Source organism: Neovison vison, chromosome 13 (genome assembly GCF_020171115.1).
Source record: "Neovison vison isolate M4711 chromosome 13, ASM_NN_V1, whole genome shotgun sequence".
Lineage (NCBI taxonomy): Eukaryota > Metazoa > Chordata > Mammalia > Carnivora > Mustelidae > Neogale > Neogale vison.
The window spans coordinates 30,426,883-30,442,986 of NC_058103.1; the positions used below are offsets into that span (position 1 = coordinate 30,426,883).

At 37.7% G+C, this 16,104-nt stretch overlaps 1 protein-coding gene across 2 annotated transcripts in view; it reads right to left on the bottom strand.

Annotated features, from left to right (window-relative positions):
* TRIP11 (thyroid hormone receptor interactor 11) overlaps positions 1 to 16,104 on the bottom strand; it is a 68,523-nt gene that overhangs the window by 15,741 nt on the left and 36,678 nt on the right. For both annotated transcript variants that reach the window (XM_044231232.1, XM_044231231.1), the window contains exons 13-16: positions 15,775 to 15,968; positions 12,295 to 12,458; positions 11,087 to 11,190; positions 6,448 to 6,547 (exon numbers count right to left, since the gene is read on the bottom strand). In XM_044231232.1, the coding sequence (XP_044087167.1) occupies positions 6,448 to 6,547; positions 11,087 to 11,190; positions 12,295 to 12,458; positions 15,775 to 15,968 (562 nt within the window). The remainder of the gene's footprint in view (positions 1 to 6,447; positions 6,548 to 11,086; positions 11,191 to 12,294; positions 12,459 to 15,774; positions 15,969 to 16,104) is intronic.

Genomic DNA, 16,104 nt, shown 5'->3' on the forward strand with positions numbered 1-16,104 from the left:
AATTTTTGTCAGAGAAAAGTAAAAGCCATTATAATAATTCTGACACTTACTGAATATCATCATCACTGTAGAAAATAATGACAAAAGGCTCTCTAAGTTTATGGGTGAAACCTCAACTCATTTCTGAAAGCTCCCTGTTGCAAATAGCACAGGCTACTATGGCCCAAAGAAATGTTTTTTCAGCCCACACAGGGTGTTTTAAATTTGGTATCACATTACAAAATTGGAATATTTCACATAAAAGTCTACATTTCCAGGGTCTCTTGAAAGCTCTGGAGATTTGGCAACATTGGGCCCACAGGCCCGCATTGCAACAGTCGGGTGGAGCCGAGAATTTGCTGCCTCCCTCAGAAAATCTCCCAATTCATCACTCTCTCTCCTTGGTCCTATTTGTTCTTTTGTATTATTTCCTTGGCCCCAGTTTAATAATTTGTGTTTGCGATCCATCCTTATAGTTTCTTTTTTCCACATAATAACTCACTTCCATGACCGCCTCTCCTTTGGTTATGACCAGTCCACCAGATCTCCAGCCAGTTTCAGATTAAGCTACAGAGATTCATATGAATTCCTCCCTAAATCTAGAATACTCTTCTCCAAACTCTCCACCTGCTTAGCTGTACCTAATTCATAGCTCAAGTGAGGTCAAGTATACCATTCACTAGCCTTCTCTACCCTTCCTTATCACCATAACCAAGGAGAATGGATGGTCCCTTCCTTTTGAAACAACTCGTTGTACGTATGTGATTACATGTAATCTTCCCCTTCTAGTCGGACTCTAAACCTCCTGGAAGTACCAGTCCCCTATTTCTGTATCTTCAGTGCCTACTTCAGTGTTGCAGACATAGCAGGAAACAATGCATTTTTGATAACTAAATGAAAAAATGATTTTTCTCTAGGAAGGGAGAGTATCTGGGAAGAACAGAACACAAGACAAAAAGAATAAATGATTTATGTTCTGAATTACTCTGTCCATATGAGGGAAAATACACAAAACATATTAACTCAAAACATCTCTACATAATTTATTTTTTCCTTTGTATTTAGAAGAATTAATAGAACACACATTTAAAATGTAACCATTATGTTTAAAAGGGCTGTTATTCACCTAATTGATACAAACTTTCTTCTTAACTAAAGTCCTGGCATTGTCTACTATACCCAGATGTTTATATCATCACAAATAATTTTTTAACCATTTATGGCAATTCAGAAAACTGCATCTGGTATTTCTTATATGTTTCCTCTAAAATCACCACTTCTGCCAAAAACATCTATAAAGAAATCCCTCAAAAGGTTTGGGTAACAAAGCGTCTGGGAATGTATTTGGCTTATGTTCAACAGGACATTATATGTTTTCTTGTATAAATCATGTCCTGGAAAACGAATGTCTTTATTTAAAATAAAAACTCCACCATCTAGCAACCATAAAGGTAGTTCCATGAAAACAGTTTAAACCTCTTTTATAGTTCTAGTTTTAAAACATATTTTTGTGCTTCATATTATACCAGGTTTACTGGGGCTTATTTTTATACATTCTTCCAGATTTTCATCAACAAAACAAAACAAAACACTGTAAGGAAATTCTCCATTCTCAATTTATAGACTTTTTAAAAAGTAGTCACCAAAATGTCTTTAAAAACATTTAAAAAAAAATGGGCCAAAAATCTTAACCTCACTAAAAAAGATACATGGATAGCAAATAAGAATATGAAAAGATGTTCCGCATGATATGTCATCAGGGAAATGCAAATTAAAACAAGCTATCACTACACACCTATGAGAAGGCCGCACTGGAGCTCTGGCACCAGCAAATGCTGGTGGGGGTGAGTGTCGGGGACACTCCTGCATCGTTGGTAGAAATACAAAATGGGACAGGCACTCTCAAAGACAGTTGGGCACTTTCTTGCAAAACTACCGTTATGTTCCAGCAATTGCACTCTTTGGTATTGACACCAAGGAGTTGAAAACTTATGTCCACACAAAAACCTGCACACAGATGTTTATAGGAGCTTTCCTTGTAACTGCCAAAACTTGGATGCCAACAAGAAGTCCTCAGCAGATGAATGGATGAACTGTGGTCCATCCAGACAGGGGAATGTTACTCAGCACTACAAAGAACTTAGCTAACAAGCCATGAAAAGACAGAGTAGGACCTTAAATGCGTATTATGAAGGGAGAGAAACTACTCCGGAAAAACTCCATATTGTCTGATTCCAACTCTATGATGTTCTGGAAAAGGCAAACTATGAAGACAGTGAAAAGATCAGTAGTTTCCAGAGGTGAGGGTGGAGGTGGGTGGGGAAAATGAATAGAAGGAACACAGGATTTTTAGGGCAGTAAAAATACTCTGCATGAGGGGCACCTGAGTGGTTCAGTCAGTTAAGCGTCTGCCTTTGGCTCAGGTCATGATCCTGAGGTCCTGAGATCGAGCCCGGCGTCAGGCTCCCTGCTCAGCAGGGGAGTCTGCTTCTCTCGCTCACCCTCCTCATGCTTTCTCACTCACACTCTTTCATAAAAAAAAAAAAAACAAAAAAACACAAAACTCTGCATGATACTATAATAATGTTGTAGTTACTTATACATTTGCCCAAACCCACAAAATATATAACACTGAGAGTAAACCCTAAGGTAAACCGTGGACTTTGGGCGAGATGATATATCACGGTGGGTTCACCCTTGGTTGTTTTTTTTTTAAAAAAAGGCACCATTCTGGTAGTTCTGGTAAGTGATGTTAAAAATAGGAGGAAGGAGTTATATGGGAAATGTCTGTACCTCCCTCTCAACTTTGTTACAAACCTAAAACTGCTCTAAAAGATAGTCTTTAAAAACTAACAACATAAACAAAACAAAACAAAAATCAGTTACGAGACCCCTCAAGGTGCAGCTCTATACTGGCATACATACCAAAAGATACTCACAATGCTAGAATCTAAATTTGTATTTTTTATGTAAACATATTTTTGTGTATCACAAAATCAAAATGAGAACTATTTTGTGCCATTTCAATTTTATCTAATCATTTTCCTTAAGCAGGAATTCATCTCAAAGATGATGGCAGGGAACAAGAAGTCGAAGTAAAATGTCAAATCTGGCCATAAAAATAGCAAGATGATGCATCTTTAAATGGTTCGGCAGTACTCTAGGATTCCACAGGTGTGAATTTTTCCATGTATGACAATTCCACGGAAATTTTGAACTCTGACCAATTCAAAACAGTGAAAAGAAAGATTCTGTCCTCCTACCTGCTTCACAGAGGACTAGCATCTTAAGTTTAAAAATCAGTAATACAGGATGGTGTGTGACGTGAGTCTTTGGAACCATATTGAACAAAAACGCTTTCGGGTAAAATGATGCAAGAGTAATTTCTAGAAGGAAGGAAAGCAGTATTTCTTCTACCAGACACATTACTAAAATATAGCACCTACAGGATCTTAGGGTTACCTTTCATTATTATTTTATGGGAAAAGGAGGTTATGGGGGGAAGAGAGACAGAGGTTCTTACATTTTAGGGGTGAAATCTTCTACTAGTATAGGGCTCTGCTCAAGTTCCTTTCTTCAATGGCATGCCCCTGACACTCAAAGAGATTCTTAGAGAGTTAAATATGCATGTCTCATGACCACTGCTGTGAACCACTATCTTACACTGTGAACCTATGCGGGACCTAGGCCACATGTTACTAGCTAGGGTCTCACACAGCATCTAGTGTGAGGCCAACTAGTCAGTTCTCATTAATTACTTAATGCCTGGTAAGGTATCTTCATGTTTTTCATACAAGGCCTGTAAATACCTGAACCTAGAACTATAGTTCCAAGTACATACACAATTATGTACTCTAAGAATACCAAAATCATCAACGATGTACTGTTTTAATGCTGGTGTTGTATGAAATGGCTCCCTTTTCATATGTTTGACCACAATGAATCTTCTCATCTCCAGTAGCAAGAGCATAACAAGTATTTTGAATAAAATACCACTTTTAAAGTAAGCTTCCCAATATTGTTTAAATGTTGAAACTGCATATCAACTAATCATCAGTCTGCAGATGCTTAGAAATAAAACAATACTTTGCTTCTACAATTTAAGTCTCTAGGTACTTTCTTGCAACAAAAGCCAATCTGTCTTTTTCAAAATTGTTTCTCCTGGCAAATATTTTTGCTGTCTGGCCAAGTTTCGTGTTAAAAATAAAGTACAGTGTTACAACATCAATCAGCATTTAAAGTACTTAATGATCTATGAAAGAAAATATACAGTGATTCTTTTGAAACAAGCCAATCAAGGTTTATTTATATTATCAAATCAAGAGTGCAGCTTTGGGAAAATAAAATCACATTTGTATTTACAGATATAAAAGCAATATTAAGCACTGAGGTAATAAAAGAAAACACTGTAAAGAGGAGAAAAGAATGTAAATGGCAAGAATGACTTAAAGACACAACAGAATGATCTCCTCACTCCCCTTCCTGTCTGTGAAACACTGGCCTCTTGCCTGTCCTCTCAAACACCAGTTGTGTAAGCATAATCAGAGCTCCCTGTAGCTAATATACACCCCACATAATGAGCCCAAAGTTTCCATACATTTACACTGAATGGCAATTGTCATTTTTTATATCAATAGGGACCTAAGCCACCTAAGCCTTGTCACATACAATCTAACTCTGAAACAGTCTACTCCTGGGGCTTTAAATGAGTGCCTGAACAAATCCTAAGGAGTACAGGGAGTCTGAAAATAATTTACCAACTACAGTAAGTTACGGTTGACTTACTTAGCATCATCTACCGGAAATGACTCAGGTAGATACCTAAAAAGGGATGTGGCCTTAAACATTATACAGCAGCATGCCACAATGCATTGGGGTGTCACAGGACCAATGAGTTGGCTCACAATACTGCCTGTTCACCTCTATTAGTGCAGCACTACCCTAAGCTGTCAATTCTCTCGCTACTTCTTGGGTAACCAGTGCATCTTCTCTGGGCTGGCCATGTGTCTGCAGATAATGCTATAGTATAATGCTCTGGCATTTTCCCAATAAATACGGCCTCCCAATAAGAGCAACCATATCAACATTTAGGGCACAATATAAATGATGCTGCCCTATCTTTAAAGGAGATGAAGATACACAAAACAAAATACAAGTCACACTATAAATAACCATTCTTCTGACAGGACAAAATAAAGTAACATGGAAACATCATGAGCTTTGGTCAAGGGTAAGCAGATCAGACCTCAAATCTCAGTTTCATTGACTTATAAAATGAAACTCTTATCACCTACTCTAGAAATGCTTGTAAAGAGTAAGTAAGAGAAAACTAAATACAATGCAGTATATGTTACATAAAACACCCACGATACTCAGTATGTAACTGTTTCCTTGCTGCCCATTTCTGGCCCCCTCCGAGATTTAGAGTTCCAAGGCTGGCCAAGCCTGACAAAGTAAGAGCAGTAATCTGCTCAGAATCAAGCTACCTTGAGGATACCTACCTCACATGACGAAGCTTATTGTTTTTCATAGTCCTAAAATCTCTCATCTGCTATCTGCTGTTAGAGGTAGGACGACTTCCTCTGGCTCATCTGCTGGTACCCAGGCTTCAGTGAATCCTGCTTGTTTGTCTTCCTAGTGTCCAAGTCACTGTTTCTTTCATCTGACAGCATCTCTGCTGTGCCACCTCCTAATTTTGCCTATTTCTAATTTCTATTTTATGTTAAGTGGCACTTCTTAATTCCTTAACTACTGCCTGTGCCAAACCCAGATACCCAAAAGTATCATGATTCCATGATCACCTTAAATCATTACCTACTGAATGCAGCTCTAGAAGGGCTCAACTTCCACAGACCCTAAATCAGAGATTAAACAGAGACATGCAATCTTAGCTGTTAGATTTAACAAAGCATTATGAATCACCTGATTACCTGAGACCCAATGGAAAATGCTAAGCAGAGCACTCACCCTAGGAAAGTGGCAAGGCTTATATCTTACAAGCACCACACAATTACATAGTGAGTGCCTAGATATAAAGCACCATCTATCATCATAAAAAGCTAGTTATACTCAGACATTCATTCCATAAGAAGTGACTCTTTTTCTTGAGAATATTGTCCTAGTACATCCCATGGATGAACACAGAATGATCAGAGAGAAATCCTAACCATAAAAAGTTGGGTCAGTAAAATCGCTTCCCAGTGACAGTCTACAGAGTGACAATCAACACAACCGACTTGCTTCCAAATACAGGAAAACTAAGTGGACAGCCAGGGCCAACTTTCGACTCTGGTTTCACTAGGACCGTATTAAAATTGAAGCAAGCTGGTCATGGGACAAAGAAATGGAAGTCACACCCAGTGGAAGTTGGTCTCACTCAACCGCATGGACGCAAGGGGTAAGACTACATCTGATTCAGAAACACGGGTGTTATATGGGGAAAAAAATGATAAAGAAAGAAACACCTACTTTGTTTTTTAAGTTCTTCAATTTTTTCTTCTTTTAAATCTAACTGTTCTGTAAGTCTTGATGCTGAATCCAATGCAGCATTTGCTTCATCAAAACGCTCCTGAGGAAGAAAAGTCCATTAAAAAGTACATACAAAAATCACCTCACAAACTACATAGCTGGAAGCCAAAGTCAGTCCACCCTCCTCCATTCAGCTGATGAAGCGGTGCCTCTGTGACCTCCGGCAAGTTCACAGGGTGAGTATCTAAGACAGAGCCCACACTTCACAGCACAATACTGTCTTCCTCAGAACTAAATAAAAAAGAGGATGCTACTTAAGATATGGTTACAAAAGTTTTTTAAAAAAGGACAATAATAAGAGCATAAACACTACAAAAAGCAGATACAAAAGGTCAAGAAATACAACAAATGGTCTTTTTAATTTTTGCAAGTCTGATGGTATAAAATGACATTTCATTAGTACTAATTAATTTTTATTTCCCTCACTACTAATGAATTTGAGTATTCTTCCATGTTTACAGGACAGCTAGAGCTGATTTCTGTGAAAATTTGCCTACTTTGTCTTTCTAATGAGCTTTCTCTTGTCTGTTTCTGAGGGTACCTTGTAGAGTAGACGTGAACCCTTTGTCATCAGTGCTACAAGTATTATTTGCCAGATCTGCCATCTGTCTATTGACTGCAGGATACCTACTGCCATGTAGAAGTATTTAAATTGTATACAAACATGTCCTCCCTCTGTTTTCACAGTTTCTTGAGTTTCAGTCTTGGGTAGGCTCCTCCCTGCCCCAGACTCTAAATGCACTCTTCCAGATTTTCTGGCAAGGTTTTTTGTTTTGTTTTTAACATTTAAATCTTTCCAACAGGGTTTCTCAATGGGTGTGATTTTGGCATTCCTGGCCCTGCCCACTATCTCCTCTCACTGTAATGAGCAAAAATAGCCCCGTTTTCTAGCAACACTCCCAGGTGAGAATCTGAGCTTTAGTACAATTGGAATTTATTGTTGCATATGGTATAAGGGATCCAATCTTGTTTTCTCCCATATAGACAGCCAGCTGTGGCAACACCATTTATTAGATAATCTAACCTTTTTTCATTAAACTGAAATTAGTTTAGTTTGGTTTTAAATTCTCAAATACATCTTACACTCTGTTTCTGGATTCTCCTTCTGTTTGACTCATCTAGTCAATAAGCTGTTGATTAATGGCTCTCTTTTGATCTTTAGTAGGAAGACGCTCCTCACTGTTGTCCCTTCGATCTTCTTGGCTATTTTTGTGTATTCACCCATGTAAATTTTAGGTCAAATTTTACCATCCTGAAGCAAAGTGACAGTTTTTTTGAGGTGTCATCTTAGGCTACAGTCCCGAGTTACCTCATGAGTTACCTCATCAACCACTACCTAGATGTGATTGTGAAGGTACTTTACAAATGTAATCAAAGCGCCTAATCAGCTGAATTTAAGGAAGGCATGAATAATCAGGGTTGGCGCTGAGCTAGTTAAAAGTCCTGGAAAGCAAGGATGAGCCTTCCCCAGAAAAAGAAAAAATTCCTGCCGGACTGCAACTTCAGCCCCTCCCACCAAGTCGTATGTCCTGCTTCTGATTTTCTTTCCTGACCATCTGTGGAGAACCATTCTGGCCCATGCCTGTGATGGGATCTTCGGATTTTGAGTACCAACCCCCATGATCGCACTGCAATTCCTTATAATAAATCTCATAGATGTATCAATATGTATGTGTGTGTGTGTGTGTGTGTATGTACACACAATACCCCCTCCCTACAGGTTTTGCTTCTCAAGTTGAACCCTAACTGATACACAAAGGAACTGAAACAAAACATTTTAAATAAAACTTTTAATATACAAAATCCACAAAACTAAATTTAGTATAAAGGAAATTTAAATAAATCTTCAAATAATTTTTTTTAAACCTCACAGTATTTCTTTCTTTTTTTTTTTTTTAAGACTTTATTTATTTGACAGAGAAAGAGGGAGACAGTTAGAGAGTGAACACAAGCAGGGGGAATGGGAGAGGGAGAAGCAGGCCTCCTGACGATCAGGAAGCCCGATGCGGGGCTTGATCCCAGCACCCTGGGATCATGACCAGAGCCGAAGGCAGACGCCCAATGACTGAGTCACCCAGATGCCCCCGTCACAGTATTTCTATTTAAGAAATTATTAAATTTCAAAACTACACTAAGATTTTTTTTCTAAAATTAATATTTAGACTTCATTATTCTTTCTACCATTTGTTTGGGTTTTATTTCACCAATTCCAGCTTTTATTTTTACTAATTCCCTCTTAGTTTCTTTTGATTTTATTTGTTTTCTAAGTATATGCTATATTTTAAATTAAAAATAAAGCTAGCTTAAAAAGATGATCTGGACTTCAAACAGTATGGCAGACGACATACTCTAGACCTACTGGAAACAACTAAAAGTGTTAGATAAAGTATCTTTTAAAACATATTAAAGAGGGGCGCCTGGGTGGCTCAGTGGGTTAAGCCACTGCCTTCGGCTCAGGTCATGGTCTCAGGGTCCTGGGATCGAGCCCCACATCAGGCTCTCTGCTCAGCAGGGAGCCTGCTTCCCCCTCTCTGCCTGCCTCTCTGCCTACTTGTGATCTCTCTTTCTCTGTCAAATAAATAAAACATTTAAAAAAATATATTAAAGAGCTCACCAGAAAGTAAGCATAAATGGTCAATAAACATATTAAAAGATGTTTAATCTTGTTAGCAGTCAGACAAATGCAAATTAAAACCATAAGATGATAGCCCTTCCCACTACAGTGGCAAAAACTTAAAAATTCTACTAAGGCCAAGTATTGCCAAGGATGCAGACCAAGAACTCTTACACACCAATGGTAGGAGAACACTAGCACTACTGCTATGAAATAACTTGCCATCACTGAATAAAGTTGAAAGTGCCCATATGTATCTCTGGACTCTGCAATTCCGATTAAGATACATGCCTGGAAGAAACTTCTGAACATGTGCACCAGGAGATGTAAACAAGGGAGTTCAGAACCACATTGTTTGTATAGCAAACAATGGCAAGGTCTTCTATCAGTAAAATAAGTAAATAAATTATACATTCATGCAATAAATACAGTGATGGAAGTAATAAGCCATGCACATATAACAACACACAGTGACACAGTTAAAACTCATGAATATAATACTAGGTGAAAAAAAAAAAGCAAGTTTTAGGAGAATTATTAAATTTACATTAATTTCAAAATTCCATTTACAAAGAGCTCAAAATTATGTAAAACCATACAATGTATCTTTTGGAGATTCAAATACATGTGATAAAACCATAAAGAAAAACAAGGGGTGATAAATATAACATTCTAGACTGGATCTCTATGAAATGATAAGGGGATGAGAGGGTGCCTGGGTGGCTCAGTTGGTTAAGCTTCTGCCTTCAGCTCAGGTCATGTAAGATTGAGCCTCACGTTGGGCTGGCTCCGTGCTCAGTGGGAAGTTTGCTTCTCCCTCTGCCCCTCCCCCCCACTCATGGGCGCACGTGCGCGCGCTCTCTCTCTCTCTCTCTCTCTGATAAATAAATAAAATCTTAAAAAACAAGAAGGGGATGAGATATGGAGGGCACGTCAGGACTTCTAAGGATGACATTCTTATCCTGGGTGGGCAAGTACGAAAGTAGCTGCAGGACTGCTATTATTTTATATGTATTATCTAAATACTATTTTGCAGCTACTCAATATTTAATAAAAATTTCAAAACTTTAAAGGAAATATGTCTTCTTTTATTAGGAATATTAAACACGGCTGAACAGCATATTCAAATTAATGACAGATAAGCAAATTTTATTACTTTCCATCAGGTATCAACAAAGTCTACTTATAATTTAGAAAAGTTCATATAATTCTAAAAGCAAGTTACTTTCATGTCATATCTCTTCATGGGGATTCATTTTATTTATATTTGATATATTTATATTTTCTACATTTTACATTTTATATTATTATATATTATGTAAATATATATTTTATATATAATATATATTTGTATATTTTTAAAATATATATTTATATTTTATAAAATTCTACATATGAACTATAACAAAGTTTTGGGTTTGTTTTTTTTTTTTTAAAGATTTTATTTATTTATTTGTCAGAGGGAGAGAGCACAAGCAGGAGCAGCAGCAGGCCGAGCAGGCAGAGGAAGATGTAGGGCTCAATCCCAGGTCTCTGGGATCGTGACCTGAGCTGAAGGCAGCTGCTTAACCGACTGAGCCACCCGGGGAACATCCAAAGAAAGATACTTTAAAGGACTATGGTATTTAAAGGATTATACCACAAAAGAAAAAGATATAAAGGATTATTATATATATTATTCTAATCCATGTGAAATAGAGTGCCTGATATATCTTGCTGTAAAGAGAAAAATACCCATCTGTGCTAAAGAATTAAAATTTCCCATCATCTAATATTTGTTGTGTCTAAACTATAAGCCACACGGGGAAAGTCCTGAAATCTTGTTTACCACTGGATCCCAGCATAGGATAACAAGTACCAAACAGTATTTACTAAAACTGTTTAGGAAATTATTTCAAGATACAGATTCAACAAGTAATTGTTCATGAATAATAATATTTACAAGAGAAAATTATTTTGACCAACCTGTAATGACATTAGTTTTCCTTCCAGATTTTCTGCCTTTTTCTTCCATTCAGCTACAAGCTGTTTGTGCTTTTCTAGTTCAGCAGAATACATAGCTTTTTCCTCTAAAGAGAAAATATAGTTACATTAGTATTCTGCAATTTTGTGGTAAAATTAGAATTTTATACCTCTTGAAATTTTAACAATTCAAATCCCTCAGCAAGAAAATCATGTGATCATGTGAGCAGGAATTAGAGATTAGTTTCCTCTGCCTTAGATCATGTGAGCTGCAATTAAAGAGATTGATTTCCTCTGCCTAAACCCTTCTCCACTTTGTTCATCATCATGCAAACTCTTCCCTCCCTTCAGAACTCCACTCAAGTAACTCTACTTCGGTAAAGCCTTCCCTACGGCCACATTACTTTGTACACCTGTCCATTCTAGAAAGTATTAGGTAAAATGGACCTTGAGAATTCTTATCTTAAAATTCAAGATTTCAACCATGAGTAAGCCTGAAGATCAACATACATACAAATTCAAAGTTTTGCTTCAGCACAAAACTGTAACCCCTGTTACTTCCTGACCCTCATATCCCCCATCACCTGCCCCTACCAATAGTAAATTCACTGCCAATCATTATAAACAGAGGGGGAAATGAATGATCTAAAGGAGGTAAATGGGAGGGTGGGAGGTAGATGTGAAAAAGCGTACTTGGTTATCAGAGGAATACTCCTCTCTGGTAATTGGTACTATGTCTCCAGAGAAATATTTTCCACCAGGACTAGAAATGTAGTTACCTCAAGGTATATGAACAGCTAAGAACAAGTCAGTCAGTATTTTCAAAGGACAGTAATTACTGATGATTAACTCTATGAAGTAGATTCAACCTTTGACCTATATCTCAAAACTCAAGTATTGCTTCTACATGGTCCCCTCTTTATCACGTGACCATCCTTCCTATGTTATCCTTATCCTTTCCAATTCTCACCTTCGTTGGTCATGATATGATACTAAAACATATCTTTAATAATTCCTACGTCGCATTCTCTAATCTTAACTGTAAAAGGAGTCTATGTTAACTTTTTGAGGGCAACTTAACTTTTCCTCCTACAAGTGGGATAACCTTTCAAAGATTTCCCTGTGCCTATTTCAAAATAGCACTGAAATAAGCCAGAATTCCCAATAACACAATAATTTTTCTTCCCTGGAAGGCCGACTGCACAACTCACCCTGCTGGAAATGCTCCAGTACCATCTGGAGGTTGGAGAGTGACAGAGCGTACTGCTTTACTTGTTCCCGAGAGACAGAAAGCTGCAGCGTGGTTTCGTCCCTTTGCTTAGAGACCACATTCAATTGCTCCTGCAGTGACTCCACCTGCAAACTGGCCTGATGGCTTCCAACAAAAAGAATAAAAGTCAGGGGTGCCTGGATGGCTCAGTCAGTTAAGCTGTCCGACTTCTGCTTTCGGCTCAGGTAATATCTCAGGGTTGTGAGATCATGCCCTGTGTCACGGAGCTTGCTTAAGATTCTCTCTCTCTCTGCCCCCACCCACCAAAGAATAAAAGTCCAACTGTTTCTATTACTTTAACAAGATGAAATCTCCTCCCTACATTTTTAAAATTGTGTAAATATATACGTAACATTCACAATGTTGTACAGGCATCACCACCATCCATCTCCAGAACTTCATCCTCCCAAGGGGAAGCTCCATATCCATTAAGCAGTACCCTTTCCCCAAGCAAGCACTGTTCTACCTTCTGACTCTATGAATTTGACCTTCCTTACATTTCATTGCATTCACATTAGATTTCAAAGAAACTTAAAGAGTTCGATCTTCATTCTCCCTCTTTTGTTAATTCATTCTTCCCATGAAAATGACTTTGAACAAATGGCTGTCATTTTAAAGATTAAAAGCTGAACTAAACAAGAAATGTCAGTATAATAAAAATTTACAAACAGCCTGCAACATTCTGTTCTCAGGCTAAAACTCTAAGATGTAATTTATCAAAAAACTGTAAGTTGCAAGGACCTTGGAAGTCATTTTGTCCAGCTTCCAACCCAATAAGCAATGGATTCTTAAATTTTCTTGGCTTTTGACACTTGCAACTATGGTGAATTCCCAAGTCTTCAAAGGCTATCCATTGACAACATGCTCTAATTACTAATTATTTTTCACTATCATCTTTCTTTCTCTTTACATTCAATATAATAACCCCATATACCTGCCCCAAATAATAAATCAGGGATAAGCTAGAGATTTACTGACCCAGGATTATATCATTGATGTACCTCCTTAATGTATAATGATTACAAACAAAATATTGCAATAGTCTTTCCTGGGTTTTTAATATCCAGTTAATAAATTCTTATTCAGGAGCAGTCCATTAAAGCCCTTTAAGCACCCTGCACTCTGAGGAAACATTAACCAACAGCACCCTCTTGTGGGAAAAGCAGTAAATTGATAATCAGGAGACAACTCTGCCCTCAAGTGTTCCTGGATTTTATACAACTTTGCTGGTTGGCATGCCATGGAACAGGTCATTGCAAGGATGAAATGAGCTATGATGTCACTCAAAAAGTTAATAAACACCAGGGATTACTACAGCTAATTAAGGGCTCAAAACACTATAATCTGACTTGTAGATCTGAGTCACTCATTCAAAAATATTATTGCACATCTATTAACACTGTGTAAGAAGATATGCTTTAGGAAGGGTACAAAATAAATGGCATCAGAACACCTGAGTGGCTCAGTCGGTTAAGTGTCTGCCTTTGGCTCAGGTCATGATGCCAGGGTCCTGGGATCAAGCCGTGTGTCAGGCTCCCTGATCCACAGGGAGTCTGCTTCTCTCTTTTCCTCTGCCTGTCATTTCCCTGCTTGTGCTCTCTGTCAAATAAATGACTAAAATGTTAAATAAATAAATAAATAAATGGCATCACGCCCACTCCCAGTGGCCTTATATTTCACTGGATGGGAGAAGCTGTAAGATATAAGATGGGTCAACAATTACTTACGTACCCTAAAGTAAAATGTAAGTGCGCTACCAAAGACTCAAACAAAGGATTAAGCAGGTTCAAAACAAAAATATCACACCAGGGTTTGGTTTTGGAGCGGGATTCTAATTAAAGCATTCTTTACAAAGGAAATGCTATTTGAAGAAGGTAGGACTAAGAGAAAAACTGTTAGGAATCAGGCCCACTCAAGGCAGAAGAATATGAAAGGAAAAGGCAGAAGACGGGGTGACTCAGTGGTTCAGTCAGTGGTTAAGCATCCACCTCCAGATTTTGGCTCAAGTCATGAACTCAGGGTCATGAGATCAAGTCCCACATCAGGCTCTGCGGGGAGTCTCCTGTAGATTTTTCTCTCCCACCCTCCTCCCTGCTCACGTGTGTGCCCCCACAGGCATTCACTGCTAATAAGTAAATCTTAAAGAAAAGCATAGAAAAAGGAGAAGAAACAGGAAAAGAGTAGCTCTGTGAAGGAATGAAGACGACGGTCTGGCTGGATGTAGGTGATAGTGCAAAAGAAGTCTAATGAGGGTGCAGAGAGCCCAGAAACTATTTTAATTAGAGAAAATAAAAACCCAAAAATTCGAAGAAAAGACTGTAATTTTCCTGAAGTGCTAATAGGTTTTTATAATAAAAAGGGGATAAAGAGAAGAAAATACCTTATTTTTAAAAGATTTTATTTATGTGTGTTAGAGAGAGAGAGAGCACAAACAGGGAGAGCAGCAGAGGGAGAGGGAGAAGCAGGTTCCCCGCTGAGCAGAAGCCTGATGTGGGGTTCAATTCCAGGACCCTGGCATCCCAAGAATACACATTTTATTGAGAGAAATAAAATTTTAAATTATATAAGTAGGGAATCAATCATATCTCTATAATGAACTCTCCATAAAACCTCACAACAAGAGGTTCTGGAAAGCTTCTGATCTCATGAGCACAGAAAACTATGGGGACAGCTGCTTGCTGGGAGGGAGCTGGAAGTTGTGCACCCCTACCCCATGCCTTGCCCTACATATCTCCATCTGCTACTCCTGAGTTAAAGCCTTTTATAATAAACTACTACTCTCGTAAAAATAAAATAAAATAAAAATATGTAAGCAGGGATCTAATAATTTAAAAGTTTTAACAAACTAGAAGTTAATTCATGCTGACTTAGGTCTTCACTGTGCTACTTCCTTTACTCGCTCCCTTCTAATATCCAAACCTTATTCAACCTTAGATCATTTAATCAAGAGTAAAATCACATAAGTCAAATTAGTTCTTTGGGAGCATGACAAAGCTAATTAAAATCTGTCAGGAAAAAAAAATCAGTCAGAATTTAAGTCTAAACTCTTAAAACAATGAGAGGCAATTATCTAGGGCAGTAGTTAAGATTCAGAGAGAGCTAGTACACTTACAAAAAAATAATACGTAAATAAAATTATTTAAAAAAAAAAAAAAGAAGAAGAAGAAAGATTCAGTTAGAGCTATATGAATGCCAGATCTGGTATCAAGAGTTACAGACCCAAACGTGAAACCCACAAACATACTCTGGGTCTGACCTTGGGCAGCTTACTAACCTTCTCTACCTTCAGTATCTTCATCTATCATTTGGAGAGAATGAATTTCTTAAGAGTAAAATGAGGTAAGCCAGGAAAAACATTTTCTGATTCTGACACTCAAGGAGGGCTCAACTAATTTGAGTGCTAAAAACAGGGAAAAGTTACCTTGCATTTTCCATTGCATTAGAAGATGAAACTAGCTTTTCCTCCAACACTGTAACTTTCTTTCTCAGTTTGGCCTCTCTATCTTCTGCAGCCAAAGCTTCTCGGGTGTAAGAATCCTCTGATTCTAAAAGATGGTTACGCAATCTCTCTAGCTCCTGGTTTAACCGTATTTCTTTGTCACGTAAATGTTGAACCTAGGCAGAGAACACCTCTTTATTTTTTTTCTATAAAATATTCCCCTTTCCCCTCTACAAGACACTCTGTTATCAAATCTTTTGCCCATTATTGAAGTATATTAATTACATACTAATTTCTCATATTGCAAGATGT